The 24,548-nt window shown below is 43.7% G+C and overlaps 1 protein-coding gene across 2 annotated transcripts in view; it reads right to left on the bottom strand.

Annotated features, from left to right (window-relative positions):
• Window positions 1-24,548, bottom strand: part of ADCY8 (adenylate cyclase 8) — a 430,517-nt gene that overhangs the window by 51,266 nt on the left and 354,703 nt on the right. For both annotated transcript variants that reach the window (XM_075352858.1, XM_075352859.1), the window contains 2 exons: window positions 9,695-9,784; window positions 3,010-3,182 (listed from right to left, as the gene is read on the bottom strand). In XM_075352858.1, the coding sequence (XP_075208973.1) occupies window positions 3,010-3,182; window positions 9,695-9,784 (263 nt within the window). The remainder of the gene's footprint in view (window positions 1-3,009; window positions 3,183-9,694; window positions 9,785-24,548) is intronic.

Below are 24,548 nucleotides of genomic sequence, written 5' to 3'. Positions count from 1 at the left end.
TCAATGTGAATCTACAATTTTCAGAGTCATGAAAATAAAGAAAACTTTTTGAATGAGAAGGTGTGTCCAAACATTTGGTCTGCACTGTATGCCCTTTTGCTATTTCTCTATATCTTTTGTATATGGGCCAACATATATTTTTAAAATACAACACCATTATATTTTTTCTGTCTGATGCGTTTCTTATGAACTTTCTTTTGGGAATTGTCCTCACTCACTTTTCTTTATGTCATTTTTAATCGGTCTCAGTAAAAGTATATATTTTACATTATTAGTTTTTGTGGTTATTCAATCAAAATACATCAAACATTACTTGCAATTTTCATATTGATCACTGGGGTTATTTTAGACACCTGCTGCCTGTTCTTTCAGGAAATGCACATGTACATTAGCAGCAATAGATGACTGACTCTGATTTTAGACTTTATTTTTTAATAAATATAAATAGTTATATGGAAAAAAAACCCCCAATGTTAACATAAAAAAATACATGTATAAAAAAACCTGATTTAAACAGTCATTTTTTGATGATACATTTCCTTTAAATGTTTTATAACTTCCTGTATCCTATGCCACTGTATGTTCTAATGGAGCTGATTCTGATCAGTGAGAGCAGCAGGTGAGGATAATGGGCCAATGTAAAAGTTTGGACACCCTTGGAGATTTGTGTGCTCTGATAACTTTGTTTCAGACCTTAATTAGCCTGTTAGGGTTATGGCTTGTTCCCTATCATTGTTAGGAAATGTCAGGTGATGCAAATTTCACAGCTGTATAAAGACCCAGCCTCCTCTAAGCTTGTGCCAAAAAACAGCAGCCATAGGTTCTTCTAAGCAGCTGCCTAGCACTCTGAAAATGGTGGAGTTTCACAATAAGAAGATAGCAAAGCGTTTTCAAGTTGTCCTTTCCTCAGTTCGAAATGTAATTAAGAAATGTCAGTTACCAGGAACAGTGGAGGTCAAGATAAGGTCTGGAAGATCAAGCAATATTTCTGTGAGAGCTGCTCATAGGATTGCTAGAGAGGCAAATCAGAACCCCTGCCTGACTGCAAAAGACCTTCAGGAAGGTTTAGCAGACTCTGGATTTGTGGTACATTGTTCTACTGTTGGGAGACACATGCACAAATATGGCTTTCACAAAAGATGAAAACCTCTCCAGCGTCCTCACCATAAAGTTCAGCGTCAGAAGTCTGCAAGAGAACATCTAAGCAAACCTGATGCATTTTGGAAACAAGTCCTCTGGACTGATGAGGTTAAAATAGAACTTTTTGGCCACAATGATCAAAAGGTATGTGTGGGGAACAAAGGGCACCGAATTTCAGAAAACTAATATGTCGCCAACCATTAAGTATGGGAGTGGATAAATCATGCTTTGGGGTTGTGTTGCAGCCCATGGCATCGGCAATATTTCAGGGGTAGAGACAAAAATGGATTCAACAAAATTCCAACAAATTATTGACTCAAATAAAACACCATCTGTAAAAAAGCTGAAATTGAAAAGAGAAAAGAGGAGTGAAGAGGATGGCTTCTACAAATGGATAATGATCCTAAACACACGTCAAAATCCACAATAGACGACCTCAAAAGGTGCAAACCGAAGGTTTTACAATGGCCCTCATGGTCTTCTGATCTGATCATCATTGGAAATCTGTGGCTAGACCTCAAAAGACCAGTGCAAGCAAGACAAGCCAGGAATCTCACAGACCTGAAAGAAATCTCCAAGGAAGAGCAGTGCATGCAAGACGAGCCAGGAATCTCACAGAACTGGAATATGTCTCCAAGGAAGACCAGTGTATGCAAGATGAGCCAGGAATCTCACAAAACTGGAAGACGTCTCCAAGGAAGAGCAGTGCATGCAAGATGAGCCAGGAATCTCACAGAACTGAAAGACGAGCCAGGAAGCTCACAGAACTGGAAGACGTCTCCAAGTAAGAGAAGAGCATGCAAGACTAGCCAAGAATCTCACAGACCTGGAAGATGTCTCCACGGAAGAGCAGTGCATGCAAGACAAGCCAGGAATCTCTCAGAACTGGAAGATGTCTCCAAGGAAGAGCAATACATGCAAGACGAGCCAGGAATTTCACAGAACTAGAAGATGTTTCCAAGGAAGAGCAGTGCATGCAAGATGAACCAGGAATCTCACAGAACTGGAATATGTCTCCAAGGAAGAGCAGTGTATGCAAGATGAGCCAGGAATCTCACAGAACTGGAAGACGTCTCCAAGGAAGAGCAGTGCATGCAAGATGAGCCAGGAATCTCACAGAACTGGAAGACATCTCCAAGGAAAACCAGAGCATCCAAGACGAGCCAGGAATCTCACAGAACTGGAAGACGCCTCCAAGGAAGAGCAGTCTATGCAAAATGAGCGAGGAATCTCACAGACCTGGAAGATGTCTCCAAGGAAAAGCAGGGCATGCAATACGCGCCAGGAATCTCACAGAACTGGCAGACTTTTCCAAGGAAGAATGGATGAAAATCCCTCAAACAAGAATTGAAAGTCTCTCGGCTGCTACAAAAAGGGTTTACAAGATGTGATACTTTCCAAAGGGGGTGCTACTAGCTATTAACCATGCAGGGTGCCCAAACTTTTCCATCGGCCCATTTTATGTTATTTTAACAATGTAAAAGATGAAACTATTTTCTTTTGCCTAAAATACAAAGGAAATGTGTCATCTTTAACTTCATGCCTTTTAGAGATCATTTCGTCTGTAACTTGCTTAACTGTTCACAATAACAGTAATTTTGACCAGGGGTGCCCAAACTTTTGCATACCACTGTTTCAGCACCTTGCAGCAGAGGATGACTGCCTACAGTTTCAAAGGATGAAGCATGGTGAAGAAGGTAAAAGCTTTATTTGCAATTTTCCTCCCTCCGCGGTGTGGTAGTTAAGGGGGAGGTTGGCGCCAGCAGGAGGGGCGATGTCCTCATGTCGGAGGGTTTCTCTAATGTCTTCTGCAACTTTTTCGAAATACCACACTAAAATTAAAAACACAAACCACACAGGTGCACTTACTTCCCGTTGTGATGTGAATTGTCGTATCGTAAGAAGAGAGAAGTATAGATGGTTTCTGTCAGCAGGGAATATATTGCTATCATGATCAGCAGCACCGCCAGCTTCAGGACAGAGTTGAGTCGTAAAAAGACCGCGCAGGTAACCATCGCCAGCACGCCGGTGAAGACGAAGTACTGAAGAAAGACAAAAACAGACGGGGAACTGAGCAAAGCCAGATTAAAAGAAGACCGGTCACCAGGTCAAAAGTGCTCCCGCTGCTCCCGAGTATTCCGTTCTTTATTTTTTTATACATCCGCCATATGGTTCCAAAGATATGAGCCTTTTTATTTAGTGCAAATTTTTATGATCTTTGCCAAAGGGGCGGTGCTCACAGGAGTATTTAGGGGCGTCTCTATAGGCGGCTCTGCATTATCACCCTGTAAGCACCGCCCCTTTGGAATAAAAAGACCGTATAGCAAATCTTTCTCTGATACACCGCAGCGTTTCAGAGTCAAACATACTTGGAGGAAATCACGGGTTCATTTTAAGAAAAAAAGAACAAAACAAAGAATAATCCGGGATAAAACCATAGAGTCACTGTGCCACCTGGTATGTCAGTATTATTTGAGCACTGTATGACAGTATTATTTGAGCAATGCGAGATGGCACTACCTAGTCACTGTTATGTTGGCATTATTTGTACATAGTTAATATTATATAAACACCTTATGTTGGAATTGTTTGTGCATTGTATGTTCATATCTGAGCGTGGTATGGCGGTATTATGTGAGCATTTTAATACAGCATTACCTAGACACTGTTATGTTGGCATTATTTGTACATTGTTTGCTAGTATTAATTAAACACCGTATGTTGTAATTATTTGTGCACTGTATGTTGATATCTAAGCACTGTATGGCAGTATTATTTGAGCACTGTAAGACGACATTACCTAGGCACTGTTATTTTGGAATTATTTGTACGTTATTTGCTGATATTATTTAAACACTGTATGATGGAATTATTTGTCCATTGTATGTTGATATCTGAGCACTGTATGGCGGTATTATTTGAGCACTGTAAGACAGCATTACCTAGACACTGTTATGTTGGCATTATTTGTACATTGTTTGCTGGTATTAATTAAACACCATATTTTGTAATTATTTGTGCATTGTATGTTGATATCTGAGCACTGTACGGTGGTATTATTTGAGCATTGTAAGGCGACACTATCTAGGCACTGTTATGTTGGGATTATTTGTACGTTATTTGCTGATATTATTTAAACACCGTGTGTTGGAATTATTTGTGCATTGTATGTTGACATCTGAGCACTGTTTGGCGGTATTATTTGTACATTAAATGTTGATTTTGTTTCAACACTATACGGTGGTAATACATGAAACACTGCATTTTGGTACTACTAAAGCACTTTATGGTGCTATTATTTGAGCACTGTATCTTGGTGCTATATGTGCACTGTATGTTGGTATTATTTCTACACTACAGTAATGATAACTGAGTGCAATATCACCTCTAGTAAAAACAATTTTTTAATTGATTATTTGAAAAAGTTATGTGTCTTTATTATTTGTGCACCCTATGTTGACATTATTTGGGCATTGTACGGTTGGTATTTTGTTCACTGTATGGTGGTATTATTTCAGTTTGTATTTGCAGCATTTGGTACTGATGCTTATTCACTTTAGGGATATTATTTTTGCAGTGAATGATGGCGGTGAAACTGTATAGCATTGGTATTTAGACAGGTGATGGCGCTATTACTTATAATTAGGCATGGAATGGTTGTAATGGTTAATTATCCACCATATGACACTACATGTGGAAGAAACAGGCGGCACTATTCAACGCAAAGCCAGCATAGAAAATTGCCTCGATGACGGCCACAAGTCTCCTTTGTGTTTGCTGGGAAGATTTATAGGCAATATGGATTTATTACTATTATTATTGTATTATTCTTACGGTAAGGAATAAAGCAATAAGGGCCTTAATAGGCAATTAAAGCGACGCCGCCTCGTTATATGTCACATATGGCCGCACAGTGATCAGATCTATTCACAAAACCACATGAACAATTAATAATGTGTTTTTCCAGGAACGGAGGCAGCAGTTTTCACGGCTTTGTTAAAGGCCTCTACAATCTACATGGCCGCGTTTCCAAAGTGTGTAATTTTCCGTGTGGCTGCCCATTCTGCCTCATGCACCGGTGCACCGGGTGACCGTAACGTGTTATTAGGGGCTGTGCTGTGTATGCAGATCCCTTGTGTCTCCCTGGCAGCGGCGGAATCGGGAGTATCTAGAAAAACCACTCGACAAGCGATGACACCTTTATATCCATCACCGGGGAAAATGACCCTGGCAGAAGAAGCCTACAGCGACTTGAGGAGCCCAGAAGATTGGTCACTAATATCGTACATGGCCCAATTATCAGGCATCTTCACCCAAAGTATAAAGATGATCACCGGTAGATACAAATACTTGACTGTCAAGTTTTCAGTCAACCATTGATAGCTGGTTTTGGAAAATTTTGGTGACAACTGATATGGAAGCCATTAGAAGTTGTCCCTCAGCTTTCCTAAAATACAAATACTTGATGGGTCAAGTTTCCAGTGAACCATTGATAGCTGTCTTTGGAAAATTTGGGTTGTCATCGATATGGACGCCATTAGGGGTTGTCCCTCAGCTTTCCTAAAATACAAATACTTCACTCGGCAAATTTCCAGTCAACCATTGATAGCTGGTTTTGTAAAATTTTGGTGACATCTGATATGGAAGCCATTAGGGGTTGTCCCTCAGCTTTCCTAAAATACAAATACTTGACTGGTCAAGTTTCCAGTCAACCATTGATAGCTGGTTTTGGAAAATTTTGGTGACAACTGATATGGAAGCCATTAGGGGTTGCCCCTTAGCTTTCCTAAAATACAAATACTTGACTGGTCAAGTTTCCAGTCAACCATTGATAGCTGGTTTTGAAAACGTTTGGTGACAACTGATATGGAAGCCATTAGGACTTGTCCCTCAGCTTTCCTAAAATATAAATACTTGACTGGTCAAGTTTCCAGTCAACCATTGATAGCTGATTTTGGAAAATGTTGGTGACAACTGATATGGAAACCATTAGAGGTTGCCCCTTAGCTTTCCTAAAATACAAATACTTGACTGGTCAAGTTTCCAGTCAACCATTGATAGCTGGTTTTGAAAAAGTTTGGTGACAACTGATATGGAAGCCATTAGGACTTGTCCCTCAGCTTTCCTAAAATATAAACACTTGACTGGTCAAGTTTCCAGTCAACCATTGATAGCTGATTTTGGAAAATGTTGGTGACAACCGATATGGAAACCATTAGAGGTTGTCCATCAGCTTTCCTAAAATACAAATACTTGACGGGTGAAGTTTCCAGTCAACCATTGATAGCTGGTTTTGGAAAATGTTGGTGACAACTGATATGGAAGCCATTAGGGGTTGTCCCTTAGCTTTCCTAAAATACAAATACTTGACTGGTCAAGTTTCCAGTCAACCATTGATAGCTGGTTTTGGAAAATTTTGGTGACAACTGATATGGAAGCCATTAGGGGTTGCCCCTTAGCTTTCCTAAAATACAAATACTTGACTGGTGAAGTTTCCAGTCAACCATTGATAGCTGGTTTTGAAAACATTTGGTGACAACTGATATGGAAGCCATTAGGACTTGTCCCTCAGCTTTCCTAAAATATAAATACTTGACTGGTCAAGTTTCCAGTCAACCATTGATAGCTGATTTTAGAAAATGTTGGTGACAACTGATATGGAAACCATTAGAGGTTGTCCATCAGCTTTCCTAAAATACAAATACTTGACGGGTGAAGTTTCCAGTCAACCATTGATAGCTGGTTTTGGAAAATTTTGGTGACATCTGATATGGAAGCCATTAGGACTTGTCCCTCAGCTTTCCTAAAATACAAATACTTGACGGGTCAAGTTTCCAGTCAGCCATTGATAGCTGGTTTTGGAAAAATTTGGCGACAAATAATATGGAAGCCATTAGGAGTTATACCTCAGCTTTCCTAAAATACAAATACTTGACTCGTCAAGTTTCCAGTCAACCATTGATAGCTGTTTTTGGAAAATTTTGGTGACAACAGATATGGACGCCATTAGAGGTTGTCCCTCAGCTTTCCTAAAATACAAATACTTGACTTGTCAAGTTTCCAGTCAACCATTGATATCTGTTTTTGGAAAATTTGGGATGTTACCGATATGGACGCCATTAGTTGTCCCTCAGCTTTCCTAGACTCCTGGAAGGTGCACATTTAAGATCTACTCTTCAGAATGAACTCTATAGGAGGACCGTAATGGTAGTCGGTTGTCAAAAACCTTTTCCAAAAACAGATACCATAACTTTAAATCAACATGACCAAAAAGGTCAATGTACGAATTTGTATTTAGAGGATACATGCCGGCCCTATAATGACCAACTGGGGTCAAGTGTAGTAGTCCGCTTTACATTTGTCCTCTGTCACTTGACATGAATATGTCATTTTTATTACATGGTGTGAATTCTGCTGTTTTGAATCTGGCGCTGTTTTTCTTTTGTTCCTGCTCCTCTGCAATCCTTTGATATAGCCCCTTCTACCCCGTATATAAATCTAGCATTTTAAGCCAACTGGGTGCGGCCAATAAGAAGATGCCCACAGAAAATTAATGACCACACCCACTTGCCAAAAAAAGTCTAGATTTACATACCTGCAATACTTATGGATAGTTACATATCAAAGGAACAAGTGGCTGCTAGACAACTCTGGGAGTTTCCTGCTGTGCTAGAGGCAGAAAGGGCGGTCAGTTTTCAGGGGCCAAATGTTATACACTGGGGGTGATGGGGCCGATAGGGCTGGATGTTATATGCCAGGTGTGAGGGGCTGAATGACATCCGAGGGCAAATGCACCGGGTATTATATACCAGCACAAGGAGCCAGATATTATACACCAAGGGCAAAGGAGCCAGATGTTATACATCAGGGGCCAGGGGCTACAAGTTATACACTAGGAGCAAAAAGGGGCTGGATGTTATTCTACACCAAGAGTGGATATTATACACCAGGTGCGAGGGGCTGGATATTATACATTGGTCCTACATTGGATATTATGCAACGGGGGAAAATGGGGCAGGATGTTATACACCGGGGGCAAAGGACCAGATATTATACATTGGTCCTACATTGGATATTATGCAACGGGGGAAAATGGGGCAGGATGTTATACACCGGGGGCAAAGGACCGGATATTAGACATTGGTCCTACATTGGATATTATGCAACGGGGGAAAATGGGGCAGGATGTTATACACCGGGGGCAAAGGACCGGATATTATACATTGGTCCTACATTACATATTATGCAACAAGGGAAAATGGGGCAGGATGTTATACACCGGGGGCAAAGGACCAGATATTATACATTGGTCCTACATTGGATATTATGCAACGGGGGAAAATGGGGCAGGATGTTATACACCGGGGGCAAAGGACCAGATATTATACATTGGTCCTACATTGGATATTATGCAACAGGGGAAAATGGGGCACAGGATGTTATACACCGGGGGCAAAGGACCAGATATTATACATTGGTCCTACATTGGATATTATGCAACGGGGGAAAATGGGGCAGGATGTTATACACCGGGGGCAAAGGACCAGATATTATACATTGGTCCTACATTGGATATTATGCAACGGGGGAAAATGGGGCAGGATGTTATACACCGGGGACAAAGGACCAGATATTATACATTGGTCCTACATTGGATATTATGCAACAGGGGAAAATGGGGCACAGGATGTTATACACCGGGGGCAAAGGACCAGATATTATACATTGGTCCTACATTGGATATTATGCAACGGGGGAAAATGGGGCAGGATGTTATACACCGGGGGCAAAGGACCAGATATTATACATTGGTCCTACATTGGATATTATGCAACGGGGGAAAATGGGGCAGGATGTTAAACACCGGGGGCAAAGGACCAGATATTATACATTGGTCCTACATTGGATAATATGCAACAGGGGAAATTGGGGCAGGATGTTATACACCGGGGGCAAAGGACCGGATATTATATATTGGTCCTACACTGGATAATATGCAACAGGGGAAATTGGGGCAGGATGTTATAAACCGGGAGAAGAGACTGAAAAAATGAAATGATAAAGATGGTGGCACAATAATTTTGTACATATAGTGTATTTTAAGATGCTCCATATCCTTTTAAGAAAATGAGGCATCTTTAATGTATCGTAGACATGTGTGCAATAATCATGTTAGTGGAGCTTATGGTCTTAACCCATCCACCTTTTATTTCCAGGTCTTTGTAGAGCAACTAGTCATTGACGTGATTGACCTTAATATGGACAGAGTTGTAATTTTAAGCTATTTTAAGCTATAATAAAAACCAGATTGGACAACACATCGCTCTGTAAAGACCATTTCTTATGGTAGTCCACAATCAAGACTTCTCCTAAGTGGCCTCATACGAATCCATGAGATATCAGAAGATCATTACCAGTGAACTAAAACTTTTTTGATCCATATTAAAAAATGTTTGTACCAATTGTCTTCACGAAATGTGATTCCCCACTGTGTGCCCATGTGTATGTGGCGGGCTTTCTACAAGACACCATGGATGGTGAGGCTCTGAATTACCTCGGGATAGAAGCAAATGTCGGTGATGGAGGCCGAAGAGTTGAAGGTCTGATTTTTTGAGGTAATCGATTTGTCGAAATCACACCAAAGCTGAAAAGAAACAAGAAAGAAAAAAAACAGACATAAACCACAGTGAAAATGAAGATAAAGCCATGTCAAATACAAAAAAGTTCCTCAGAACTTTCCCTCACGAAATTTTTCCTCTGGGACCCATGATCCATAGGGTCCAAACCGGGCGGGATGTTGGAGAATGATGACACTTTGAGACTGTTGCTCCCACTTCAGGTGACATCACTTAAGCCTTGAATTTGATGCTGTCACTGTAGCCTTGCCTCCCCCCAGTAGGGATGCCCACTCACTCACCACCGCAGTCAGACTGCACCGCCCTGCCTTTCTTCCCCGCAGTTCTCCATGAGTGAGTCTCCTGCCCCTGCACCAGTGTACACTGCACATCTCATTCAGGATTGTGCTTAGGGCGTTCTCTGCTCTTAAAGAACCGGTGTGTCATTTCCCAGAAGTGGCTCTGAGCCTATCACTGAAAAGCACCAGGTACTGAAGGCCTGAAGGCATCCTCCCACTAGAGTAGGTGCCTGAGCAACATGGTCAGTTAATTTGTGCAGGTCCGTCTAGCTATCTAGTTGTCAAGTCCCGTTGCCTACTGTCCAGCACCTGTACCTCTGCCTACCTACCCATACCTGTCACCCTGTCCCAGCCGTACCCTTTGCACCCGCCTATCCACCTAGTGGTCCAGTCAGCCTCAGCTGTCCTGACTGCACCTATCAGTAGTAGAGACTCTGCCAGCCTTTACCTAAGTCTGTCCGTACCTGAGCTCGTTCCTGTCCCGGAGGTCAGCTTCCGCAGTCCCGATCACTGCCCTGAGATTGGCACCTGACGTCTGCTTTGGTTGGAGCTTAGTCAAGTCCCTCCCAAGTTTGGGTAACAAGGGTCACAATGTGGTCCACTGGGTCATCACCATCGGCAAGCGTAAAAGTCACATTCAAAACCATATACAAAATTCCCCTTGCTGCTCTCACATCTCACTATACGGACCGTGCACCATTTTATTTATGCCGCCACTGGACTTTATTCTAATGGGATCTTGGCTAAACTTTAGCCAAGAGCTTATGAATTTCAAGGGTCAACCAATAAGCCTATGTAACATTACCCAAACCAGGCACCTATCTGTAAGCAGCTGTTTCAGGGTTCTTGCGCTTCATTTGTACAGAAGAGGGCACTTGTTGGCTGGATGAGATGCCTTTCACACCAATATGTGAGCATCGATATATTGTTCTGCATTGATGAAAGGTAAAAACCCCAAAACGGCGGTCTACAGATGGAAGTCTGCTTTGGCTAATATGAAATAAGCTTTTTCCTTTTGGAAGAGAGTTAATTTGCATACTTTCTGGAGCATAGCGTAATATAGTGGAGGATGGAGAGGTAGAAGCTCAGTAGGGGTTGCCCTAGTTACAATTTTTTGCACTGGAGCACGGAAATCTCAGGATGAGTTTTTTTTTACAAGTCTTTTGAAAGTTCTAGAAAATGCCTGCAAAAATCAGTCAAAAAAATGGTTTTGGAGTATTTCTCTTCAACTTCCGTTTTTTTAGAAAATGCAGGTTATTTCTCATAAGTGGCTCTTGATTGGAAATGCTCCAAGGCAGATACTGTCCAATCAAGAGAAAAACTCCAAAAACTATTGAAAAAAACTTCAAATCCGCTGCAGGAAAAGAAAAACTGCTAAAAAATTAACTGCCTAATAAAGGAGTTTGCTGAAGCGGTTTCCACAACCTATTTTGACTACCACCATAAAAAAAATGCTGTATGGGGGACATCATAGCAGTTAGTTTCCATCCACTAGCTCAGACACAACTGCTGCTGTATAATCTCCTCCATGCTGCTGTATAATGTCCTTCATGCTGCTGTATAATGTCCTCCATGCTGCTGTATAATATCCTCCATGCTGCTGTATAATGTTCTCCATGCTGCTGTATAATCTCCTCCTTGCTGCTGTATAATGTCCTCCATGCTGCTCTATAATGTCCTTCGTGCTACTGTATAATGTCCTCTGTGCTGCTGTATAATGTCCTCCATGCTGTTGCTTCTGAAGTTGTGCTGCATAGAGACAGGGGAGCAGGAATCCCTCATGTCTGTGTGTGCTGTGTATGGGAGACATCATAGCAGCTAGTCTCCATCCACTAGCTCAGAGACAATTGTTTACGTATATTGTCTTCCATGCTGCTGCTTCTGAACATGTGCTACATAGAGGCAGGAGAGCAGGAATCCATCCTGTCTGTGTGTTGTGTATGGGACGGGAAACATCATAGCAGCGAGTGTCCACCCACTAGCTCACAGACAGCTGCTGCTGTATAATGTCCTCCAGGCTGCTGTATAGCTGCTGTATAATGTCCTCCATGCTGCTGCTTCTGAACATGTGCTACATAGAGGCAGGAGAGCAGGAATCCCTCCTGTCTGTGTGTGTTGTGTATGGGATGGGACACATCATAGCAGCGAGTCTCCACCCACTAGCTCAGAGACAGCTGCTGCTGTATAATGTCCTCCATACTGCAGTATAATGTCCTCCATGCTGCTGTATAATGTCCTCCATGCTGCTGTATAATGTCCTTCGTGCTACTGTATAATGTCCTCTGTGCTGCTGTATACTGTCCTCCATGCTGCTACTTCTGAACATGTGCTGCATAGAGACAGGAAAGCAGGAAATCCTCCTGTCTGTGTGTGCTGTGTATGGAGAGACATCATAGCAGCTAGTCTCCACCCACCAGCTCAGAGATAAATGTTGCTGTATAATGTCCTCCATGCTGCTGCTTCTGAACATGTGCCACATAGAGGAAGGGGAGCAGGAATCCCTCCTGTCTGTATGAGCTGTCTATAGGAGACATCATATCGGCTAGTAACCACCCATTAGCTCAGAGGCAACTGGAAAATTAGCGAAAAAGGGGAAAACTAGTGACAATTGCAGGACACAAGTCATATAATGGCGAGATATATTCTTATTCCTCATATACACGCTCATTCTGAAAAGTCACCTGAAACAGGTATTAGTTAAATAAATCTACACAACTTTTCTCCTTTTGTTACATTTTCATTAAAATATTTTTTCTTAGCAAAGAACACATTTGTATAATTTTGGATTTAATTTACATGCAACTTTTTTCCCTAATTCCCAAGGTTAATATTATAATCTCACCTTTTGTTCCATCGCCCTGAAGGAATATTGTATTTTTTTTCCCCGTCTTAAGCCGCAAGCTGTTACAACAGATATTTTATGGCGGACGTCCAAAAAGGAAATTGCGTTATCAGTGAGTTGGGATTTACAGTGTCGGCAGCTTTATATTGTGCTAACTACACTAGATAAATAAAATATTGTGCTTAGGATTTTTTTTCTTTTTGCTGCTTTGCTAAGTCCTTTTGCCTTCACGATCGATATAGTCATTGGTTTGTGTATCTCGTCCATTACTCATTTTGCTTGGTGATGTGTCCGAGGATGAACAGGTTTTTATTCATGGCACTTGCTAGCTTTAAAGTAGAGATGATGAGATCGATTCGAGATGGCCGCCATTTTTGCTTAATTATTTTAATCCGGAGAAGGTGAGGAAGAAACATTGGGCTTGATTTATTGTTGCATTTTTGCCTGTTTTTGCCTCGTTTTTGGTCTTTTTCACCTTTTTCCCCATTTGCTCCTTATTCTTTTAATTTCCATTGACTCATTGCAGCTCCCTGACAAGTTTTCCATTGACTCATTGCAGCTCCTGACAAGTTTTCGGTTGACTCGTTGCAGCTCCCTAACGGGTTTTCCGTTGACTCATTTTCTCCTTCCAGCTCCAGTTTTCTTTTCCACCTTTACTTTTTGGCGCCTCCACTGCTAACTAGCCCTTGCTTGACAATTTGATGTTGCGTGAAATCAAGACCAAAAAGACGATAAAAAAGGAGAAAACCTAAATTCAAATGATGAATAAAGGCTACTTTACACGCTGCGATATCGGTCCCGATATCGCTAGCGTGGGTACCCGCCCCCATCTATTGTGCGACACGGACAAATCGCTGCCTGTGCCGCACAACATCGCGCAGACCCGTCACACATACTTACCTGCCCGGCGACGTCGCTGTGACCGGCGAACCACCTCCTTTCTAAGGGGGAGGTTCGTTTAGCGTCACAGCTACGTCACTGAACCGCCGCCCAATAGAAGCGGAGGGGCGGAGATGAGTGGCCGGAACATCCCGTCCACCTCCTTCCTTCCTCATAGCGGCCGGGAGGCAGGTAAGGAGAGGTTCCTCGTTCCTGCGGCGTCATACATAGCGATGTGTGCTGCCGCAGGAGCGACGAACTACATCGTTACTGCTGCAGTAACGATAATCGAGAATGGACCCCCATGTCACCGATGAGCGATTTTGCACGTTTTTGCAACGATGCAAAATCGCTCATCGGTGTCACACGCAGCAACATCGCTAATGCGGCCGGATGTGCGTCACAAATTCCGTGACCCCAACGACTCCGCATTAGCGATGTCGCAGCGTGTAAAGCCCCCTTAAGGCTAAGACTAGGGACCCACTTTGCGTTTTCCTACTTGCAGTTCTAAACGCACGTTTTGGACTTAATTGATTTGACCAAAATTGCCTTTTTCAGAAATTTAGTGCTGAAAACACATGCGTATTTACCGCGTTTTAGATGCGTTTTCAGCGCTTTTTACCTGTTTTTCCCCCTGCGTTTTGATAGATGCGTTTTGAACATCAAGACACTGCTAAATAAAGTTTAAATAGTCAAACTCAATGAAAAAATTGGAAAAAAAGAAACAAATCTATATTTTAGTGAAAAATAATGAAAATAGATTAATTTAATGAAATTATAGTGGTAATATGATATTTAATGGAAAAATTGCAATAATTTATTAAAATTCTTATTTTTTTATTGTCGGACTATGTGTGTGTGTAAAGGTATATATGAAATCATTATTTTGAAGACCAATATGCATGTTTTATGCACTGGAAAAGCAGGTAAAACGCAGGAATTTGCTGGAATCTTTTTTTTTGCCATTTCTCATAGACTTCAATGTTAGCAAAACGCACCCAAAATGGCAAAAATAATTGACATGCTGCTTCTTTGAACGCATGGTGTTTGCCACAAAATATGCAAATTAAATGCAGCGTTTTAAAATGCAAAGTGGGATCTAGAAATCCCCATTTTCCATAGACTTTGCTGGGAAATCAAAACGCATGCCTTTTGGCATGAAAAAGGTGCATCTCAAAACGGACCTAAAAAGCACCAAAAACGCAGGTGTAAAAGCAAAGTGGGTCCCTAGCCTTATAATATTCACTTGACCCACCATCTGTTCTAGTGCTGCAGTTCCGGACAGGTTTTCTGTTGACTTGTTGCAGCTCCCTGACAGGTTTTCCTTTGACTCGTTGCAGTTATTGACAGTTTTCTATTGACTCGTTGCAGCTCCTGACAGGTTTTCCATTGACTCATTGCAGCTCCTGACAGGTTTTCCATTGACTCGTTGCAGCTCCTGACAGGGTTTTCTTTGACTTGTTGCAGCTCCTGACAGGTTTTCCTTTGACTTGTTGCAGCTCCTGACAGGTTTTTCTTTGACTTGTTGCAGCTCCTGACAGGTTTTCCTTTGACTCGTTGCAGCTCCCTGACAGGTTTTCCTTTGACTTGTTGCAGCTCCTGACAGGTTTTCCTTTGACTCGTTGCAGCTCCCTGACAGGTTTTCCTTTGACTCGTTGCAGCTCCCTGACAGGTTTTCCTTTGACTCGTTGCAGCTCCCTGACAGGTTTTTCTTTGACTTGTTGCAGCTCCTGACAGGTTTTCCTTTGACTTGTTGCAGCTCTTGACAGGTTTTTCTTTGACTTGTTGCAGCTCCTGACAGGTTTTTCTTTGACTTGTTGCAGCTCCTGACAGGTTTTCCTTTGACTCGTTGCAGCTCCCTGACAGGTTTTTCTTTGACTTGTTGCAGCTCCTGACAGGTTTTTCTTTGACTTGTTGCAGCTCCTGACAGGTTTTCCTTTGACTCATTGCAGCTCCTGACAGGTTTTCCTTTGACTTGTTGCAGCTCCTGACAGGTTTTCCTTTGACTTGTTGCAGCTCCTGACATGTTTTCCTTTGACTTGTTGCAGCTCCTGACAGGTTTTCCTTTGACTTGTTGCAGCTCCTGACAGGTTTTCTTTTGACTTGTTGCAGCTCCTGACAGGTTTTTCTTTGACTTGTTGCAGCTCCTGACAGGTTTTCCTTTGACTTGTTGCAGCTCCTGACAGGTTTTCCTTTGACTTGTTGCAGCTACTGACAGGTTTTTCTTTGACTTGTTGCAGCTCCTGACAGGTTTTCCTTTGACTCGTTGCAGCTACCTGACAGGTTTTCCTTTGACTTGTTGCAGCTCCTGACAGGTTTTCCTTTGACTTGTTGCAGCTCCTGACAGGTTTTCCTTTGACTTGTTGCAGCTCCTGACAGGTTTTCTTTTGACTCGTTGCGGCTCCCTGACAGGTTTTCCGTTGACTCGTTGCAGCTCCCTGACAGGTTTTCCATTGACAAGTTGCAGCTCCTGACAGGTTTTCCATTGACAAGTTGCAGCTCCTGACAGGTTTTCCTTTGACTCATTGCAGCTTCTGACAGGTTTTCCTTTGACTTGTTGCAGCTCCTGACAGGTTTTCCTTTGACTTGTTGCAGCTCCTGACAGGTTTTCCTTTGACTTGTTGCAGCTCCTGACAGGTTTTCCTTTGACTTGTTGCAGCTCCTGACAGGTTTTCCTTTGACTCGTTGCAGTTATTGACAGTTTTCTATTGACTTGTTGCAGCTCCTGACAGGTTTTCTGTTGACTCATTGCAGGTCTTGACAGCTTTTCTATTGACTAGTTGCAGCTGCCTGGCAGGTTTGCCATTGACTCATTGCAGCTCCTGACAGGTTTTCCATTGACTCGTTGCAGCTCCTGACAGGGTTTTCTTTGACTTGTTGCAGCTCCTGACAGGTTTTCCTTTGACTTGTTGCAGCTCCTGACAGGTTTTTCTTTGACTTGTTGCAGCTCCTGACAGGTTTTCCTTTGACTCGTTGCAGCTCCCTGACAGGTTTTCCTTTGACTTGTTGCAGCTCCTGACAGGTTTTTCTTTGACTTGTTGCAGCTCCTGACAGGTTTTCCTTTGACTCGTTGCAGCTCCCTGACAGGTTTTCCTTTGACTCGTTGCAGCTCCCTGACAGGTTTTTCTTTGACTTGTTGCAGCTCCTGACAGGTTTTCCTTTGACTTGTTGCAGCTCTTGACAGGTTTTTCTTTGACTTGTTGCAGCTCCTGACAGGTTTTCCTTTGACTCGTTGCAGCTCCCTGACAGGTTTTTCTTTGACTTGTTGCAGCTCCTGACAGGTTTTTCTTTGACTTGTTGCAGCTCCTGACAGGTTTTCCTTTGACTCATTGCAGCTCCCTGACAGGTTTTCCTATGACTTGTTGCAGCTCCTGACAGGTTTTCCTTTGACTTGTTGCAGCTCCTGACAGGTTTTCCTTTGACTTGTTGCAGCTCCTGACATGTTTTCCTTTGACTTGTTGCAGCTCCTGACAGGTTTTCCTTTGACTTGTTGCAGCTCCTGACAGGTTTTCTTTTGACTTGTTGCAGCTCCTGACAGGTTTTTCTTTGACTTGTTGCAGCTCCTGACAGGTTTTCCTTTGACTTGTTGCAGCTCCTGACAGGTTTTCCTTTGACTTGTTGCAGCTACTGACAGGTTTTTCTTTGACTTGTTGCAGCTCCTGACAGGTTTTCCTTTGACTCGTTGCAGCTACCTGACAGGTTTTCCTTTGACTTGTTGCAGCTCCTGACAGGTTTTCCTTTGACTTGTTGCAGCTCCTGACAGGTTTTCCTTTGACTTGTTGCAGCTCCTGACAGGTTTTCTTTTGACTCGTTGCAGCTCCCTGACAGGTTTTCTGTTGACTTGTTGCAGCTCCCTGACAGGTTTTCCATTGACAAGTTGCAGCTCCTGACAGGTTTTCCATTGACAAGTTGCAGCTCCTGACAGGTTTTCCTTTGACTCATTGCAGCTTCTGACAGGTTTTACTTTGACTTGTTGCAGCTCCTGACAGGTTTTCCTTTGACTTGTTGCAGCTCCTGACAGGTTTTCCTTTGACTTGTTGCAGCTCCTGACAGGTTTTCCTTTGACTTGTTGCAGCTCCTGACAGGTTTTCCTTTGACTTATTGCAGCTCCTGACAGGTTTTTCTTTGACTCGTTGCAGCTCCCTGACAAGTTTTCCTTTGACTCATTGCAGCTTCTGACAGGTTTTCCTTTGACTTGTTGCAGCTCCCTGACAGGTTTTCCTTTGACTCATTGCAGCTTCTGACAGGTTTTCCTTTGACTTGTTGCAGCTCCTGACAGGTTTTTCTTTGACTTGTTGCAGCTCCTGACAGGTTTTCCTTTGACTCGTTGCAGCTCCTGACAGGTTTTTCTTTGACTTGTTGCAGCTCCTGACAGGTTTTCCTTTGACTTGTTGCAGCTCCTGACAGGTTTTCCTTTGACTTGTTGCAGCTCCTGACAGGTTTTCCTTTGACTTGTTGCAGCTCCTGACAGGTTTTTCTTTGACTCGTTGCAGCTCCCTGACAGGTTTTCCTTTGACTCGTTGCAGCTCCTGACAGGTTTTCCTTTGACTTGTTGCAGCTCCTGACAGGTTTTCCTTTGACTCATTGCAGCTTCTGACAGGTTTTGCTTTGACTCATTGCAGCTTCTGACAGGTTTTCCTTTGACTTGTTGCAGCTCCTGACAGGTTTTCCTTTGACTTGTTGCAGCTCCTGACAGGTTTTTCTTTGACTCGTTGCAGCTCCTGACAGGTTTTCCTTTGACTTGTTGCAGCTCCTGACAGGTTTTCCTTTGACTCATTGCAGCTCCCTGACAGGTTTTCCTATGACTTGTTGCAGCTCCTGACAGGTTTTCCTTTGACTTGTTGCAGCTCCTGACAGGTTTTCCTTTGACTTGTTGCAGCTCCTGACATGTTTTCCTTTGACTTGTTGCAGCTCCTGACAGGTTTTCCTTTGACTTGTTGCAGCTCCTGACAGGTTTTCTTTTGACTTGTTGCAGCTCCTGACAGGTTTTTCTTTGACTTGTTGCAGCTCCTGACAGGTTTTCCTTTGACTTGTTGCAGCTCCTGACAGGTTTTCCTTTGACTTGTTGCAGCTACTGACAGGTTTTTCTTTGACTTGTTGCAGCTCCTGACAGGTTTTCCTTTGACTCGTTGCAGCTACCTGACAGGTTTTCCTTTGACTTGTTGCAGCTCCTGACAGGTTTTCCTTTGACTTGTTGCAGCTCCTGACAGGTTTTCCTTTGACTTGTTGCAGCTCCTGACAGGTTTTCTTTTGACTCGTTGCAGCTCCCTGACAGGTTTTCTGTTGACTCGTTGCAGCTCCCTGACAGGTTTTCCATTGACAAGTTGCAGCTCCTGACAGGTTTTCCATTGACAAGTTGCAGCTCCTGACAGGTTTTCCTTTGACTCATTGCAGCTTCTGACAGGTTTTACTTTGACTTGTTGCAGCTCCTGACAGGTTTTCCTTTGACTTGTTGCAGCTCCTGACAGGTTTTCCTTTGACTTGTTGCAGCTCCTGACAGGTTTTCCTTTGACTTGTTGCAGCTCCTGACAGGTTTTCCTTTGACTTATTGCAGCTCCTGACAGGTTTTTCTTTGACTCGTTGCAGCTCCCTGACAAGTTTTCCTTTGACTCATTGCAGCTTCTGACAGGTTTTCCTTTGACTTGTTGCAGCTCCCTGACAGGTTTTCCTTTGACTCATTGCAGCTTCTGACAGGTTTTCCTTTGACTTGTTGCAGCTCCTGACAGGTTTTTCTTTGACTTGTTGCAGCTCCTGACAGGTTTTCCTTTGACTCGTTGCAGCTCCTGACAGGTTTTTCTTTGACTTGTTGCAGCTCCTGACAGGTTTTCCTTTGACTTGTTGCAGCTCCTGACAGGTTTTCCTTTGACTTGTTGCAGCTCCTGACAGGTTTTCCTTTGACTTGTTGCAGCTCCTGACAGGTTTTTCTTTGACTCGTTGCAGCTCCCTGACAGGTTTTCCTTTGACTCGTTGCAGCTCCTGACAGGTTTTCCTTTGACTTGTTGCAGCTCCTGACAGGTTTTCCTTTGACTCATTGCAGCTTCTGACAGGTTTTGCTTTGACTCATTGCAGCTTCTGACAGGTTTTCCTTTGACTTGTTGCAGCTCCTGACAGGTTTTCCTTTGACTTGTTGCAGCTCCTGACAGGTTTTTCTTTGACTCGTTGCAGCTCCTGACAGGTTTTCCTTTGACTTGTTGCAGCTCCTGACAGGTTTTCCTTTGACTTGTTGCAGCTCCTGACAGGTTTTCCTTTGACTTGTTGCAGCTCCTGACAGGTTTTCCTTTGACTTGTTGCAGCTCCTGACAGGTTTTTCTTTGACTCGTTGCAGCTCCCTGACAGGTTTTCCGTTGACTCGTTGCAGCTCCCTGACAGATTTTCCTTAGACTTGTTGCAGTTGCCTGACAGGTTTTACATTGACTCGTTTTCTCTTTCCAGCTCCAGTTTTCTCTTCCACCTTTACTTTTCGGCACCTCCGGGGCTAACTAGCCCTTGCGTAACAATTTCACGTTGCGCGAAATCAAGAGTCGCCAAAAAAAAAGAAAAAATGTAGATAAAAGGGGAAGTGGAGCCTGAGGGAAAAGCGAGCAAGTGGGGAAACAGGAGGGGAGCTGCAGCAAAAGAACAAACGGACCCCATTGACTTCAAAGGGGTCCAACAACAGGTTCCATCATGGAATCTTCCACATTACCTGAAACTACAGCTATTTTTTTTGTGACTTTTTAACAAAATTCCCGAAGGAGGTTCCTAAAGGAGGTTTCAAATCAGATGTGAATGAACACACAAACAGTTAATTGTCAGGGGCCCCCTTTATACCACAAATCTAAGATTCAGTAATGAGGAATCATGGAGATTTGTAGGGTTATGTATCAATGCCGCACCCATAAACATTGGCTTTACCCCCACCTGCCTGGCATTGGCATTCTGGCATTGATAGTAATGAGCGGTTTTCATTCTTGAGACCATTGCTCCATTGTCCGCCCCTATAGCTCCGGCATCTCACATATCAGAGGTGAAGGATTCCTCACCTGCGTCGCACGTCACTCCCGGGATTAACGCTACATGTGGAGGGGTGAGAGGGGCATAACCTCATCAAAAAGCAATATAGGTGGATTTATTTTCTTGGAAAGAACTAAAATACAATCAGATTTAGTAGAAGAGCTCGGAGCCTAACCGAATAAAGACCGCTAATACCTGTCACCTCACCAGCAGATTCAATTCACAATGCGATGCCGAGATGGATGGAAAGCGCCGCAGTAATAAAGCGAGAAAGAGAAGGCGCCAAAACAATAAAACCGATTAGGGAGAGCTAGAGTAAAAGGCGATATAGAACCGGACACCAGCAGAATAGTGAGCGCAGCTCTGGAGTATAATACAGGAGGTAACTCAGGATCAGTAATGTAATGTATGTGCACAGTAACTGCACCAGCAGAATAGTGAGTGCAGCTCTGGAGAATAATACAGGAGGTAACTCAGGATCAGTAATGTAATGTATGTGCACAGTGACTGCACCAGCAGAATAGTGAGTGCAGCTCTGGAGTATAATACAGGATGTAACTCAGGATCAGTACAGGATAAGTAATGTAATGTATGTAGACAGTGACTGCACCAGCAGAATAGTGAGTGCAGCTCTGGAGTATAATACAGAAGGTAACTCAGGATCAGTACAGGATCAGTAATGTAATGTATGTACACAGTGACTGCACCAGCAGAATAGTGAGTGCTGCTCTGGAGTATAATACAGGAGGTAACTCAGGATCAGTAATGTAATGTATGTACACAGTGACTGCACCAGCAGAATAGTGAGTGCAGCTCTGGAGTATAATACAGGAGGTAACTCAGGATCAGTACAGGATAAGTAATGTAATGTATGTACACAGTGACTGCACCAGCAGAATAGTGAGTGCAGCTCTGGAGTATAATACAGGAGGTAACGCGGGATCAGTACAGGATCAGTAATGTAATGTATGTACACAGTGACTGCACCAGCAGAATAGTGAGTGCAGCTCTGGAGTATAATACAGGAGGTAACTCAAGATCAATACAGGATGGGTAATGTAATGTATGTACACAGTGACTGCACCAGCAGAATAGTGAGTGCAGCTCTGGAGTATAATACAGGGGGTAACTTAGGATCAGTATAGAATAAGTATATATCTTGAAGGATGAAGAATATTATGCATGTTAGAGATTGTACAGCAGATTAATTAACTACAACATAAAAAGATGCCATTGATTTTTTCTGTGGACCACTCATTAGTGAACCCCCGTGGACCTAGATTCCCCCACAATCTGAGCCTTCCTCCTCCTCCTCCTCCTCCTCAGTCCATGGATCCCTCTCCTGCCTGTTCTCTGATGCTTGCCCGCCGCGTGCTTTGTATATACAGCAGCTGCAGGATTTAATTCTGAGCTGCAAATTTGTTTTCCGAGAACAAGCAAGAAACATAATTTGGCTTCTTTATGATAAAACGGAAAAAAAAAGGAAAAAGAAAAAAAAAAGATCTTATTGAGAGAAAATGGAAAGTTTCATGTGACAAGACGCGGCTCTGGAAATAAATCCTTTTTATTCTTTTCTTCTTTAATTTTGACAAAGTCGGTAACGGAGAATTATAAAGCGTCAGATTAGCCGGAAAGAAAACTAAAATGAATATGAGAAGATTCAAGTAATAAAAAATAAATCGCCGGTACGTAGATGATGTGTTATTTATCGGGGGGCAGATTATAGTTAAAGGGATTGTCTACTACTTTGATATGGATGACCTATCTTTAGGGTAGACCGTTAAAGAGGTTGGCCACTAATTTTACATTGACGTTGTATCATTAGGATAAGTCATCAATGTCTGATCGGCCGGGGTCTGACATCCCGCATGTTACGAACCGGTGCCGCCATAGCCACAAGCAGCCTGCTGGTGTGACTACCTGGTCTGACATGTCCTTTAAACACGTGGCCAGTCGAGTGGTGGCCAGAAACGCTAATCGGAGGACCACTTGGCCTGACGTGTCTTACACACGTGGCCGACAGGGTGCTGTCAAAGCGGTCTTCTCGGTCAACGCTAACTGGTTACCATCCGGCCTGACGTGTTCCCTACACACGTGGTTGGAGTAGCGTCCGCCCCACCGAAACGCTAACTGGGTTGTCGTCCGGTCTGACGTGTCCCTACACACGTGACCGGTTCCCTGGGTTATCTCAGAGCCGTCCAGCTCTATAGTCTCCGCCTAACCCACAGGGTGCCAGCAGCTCCATTGCCATCTGGAGCACGGTGGGCCCCGACTGGCGATTGGGATATATACCCCCTGGTCCTAATCCGCTGGTCCCCCCGTAACAGAAGACTGCGCCAGGGTCTGGCTGGCATGGCGGAGATGGAGCAGCTACGTCAGTTCATACTGCAGCTTGATGCCAGAGTGAGGTCTCTGGAGAAGTCTGCTCTTGCTGCTGATATGGATGATGTGGTGGCTCAAGCGGCTGCAATGGTGTCGGTCACCAAGCCTACTCCAACCCTCCCTCACCTCTCGCTGCCCAACAAGTTTACGGGGAAGAGCAAAGAGAATAAATGCAAAAAAGTGTTATTTTATTGGACTATTTGCAAAAAAGAAAACGCCACCACAATATAGCAAAAGCCGACGTTTCGGCCTGTTAGGCCTTTTTCAAGGTTTTTGCGTATAGTGGGAGGGTGGATAGGACGAATTAGACGTCACGGGATTGTACCATGTGGCGTTTGCTTTGCTTTGCAAGGGTACGTCACGGAGGCCAGGGAGGCCCAGAAGACAGGTGGAGGAAGAGAAAGGATGCCTGGATAACACAGGGAGTGGGGACAGGGTCCCAGGGGTCTGTGATGGAGGCAGGAGGCTTTTGCTATATTGTGGTGGCGTTTTCTTTTTTGCAAATAGTCCAATAAAATAACACTTTTTTGCATTTATTCTCTTTGTCCTAATTTGAGTGCTTGGGATCCAATATATTACTTAGCGCTTTCTTTCCCTTAAGCACCTTCCTCCTTAGGCGGTTGAGGCCAGCTCTACCCATAATTTTTTACGGGGAAGAGCAAGGCATGTAGGGAATTCGTGAACCAGTGCTCAGTCCATCTAGAGCTGTTGGCTGCACGGTTTCCTACAGAGAGGTCGAAGGTGGGGTTTATCATCTCCTTGCTCTCTGATAGAGCACTGGAGTGGGCTACACCATTGTAGGAGAGGAATGACCCCGTAGTACAGGACTCTAAGGAGTTTTTGGAGTCAGGTCACTCACGACTCGACCCTACAGCTACTGACTTTGGAGCAGGGGCGTACTTCCTCAAGTCAATATGCTGTGAGTTTCAGGACACTTGCTGCAGAACTGAGGTGGTCAGAGAGGACTCTCATTCCACTGTTCTGGAAGGGATTAGCCTCGCACGTGAAGGACGCATTAGCGTCGCGTGAGGTACCAACTACCCTTGAGGGCCTCATGACTCTGGCTACCCGCATTGACCTGCGGACCTCCGAACGTCAGCTGGAGCGCAGGTCAGAGGGCCATTCAGCCACTGTAGTGGTTTCTCCTACTGCACCTCCCTTAGAGGACATCTCTGTCCCTATGGACATCGCTAGGGTTGGTGTTGCTAGGTCATCGAGTCGCAAGGGCATTTCCTGTTTCGCTTGTGGGCAGTATGGTCATTATGCCAACCGTTGCCCAAAGCGTCAGGGTAAGAGATCGCGATTGGTGACCATAGCTGGAGGTAGACTGGACTCTGCGTCATCCATTAGGGTGACTTTTCCCGCGTCCATTTCCTTTAAGGGGTCAACATGGTCCAC

This window comes from Anomaloglossus baeobatrachus, chromosome 6, assembly GCF_048569485.1.
Source record: "Anomaloglossus baeobatrachus isolate aAnoBae1 chromosome 6, aAnoBae1.hap1, whole genome shotgun sequence".
NCBI lineage: Eukaryota > Metazoa > Chordata > Amphibia > Anura > Aromobatidae > Anomaloglossus > Anomaloglossus baeobatrachus.
Note: the sequence above shows the minus strand (reverse complement) of the source record. Positions and strands in the feature narration are given on the sequence as shown.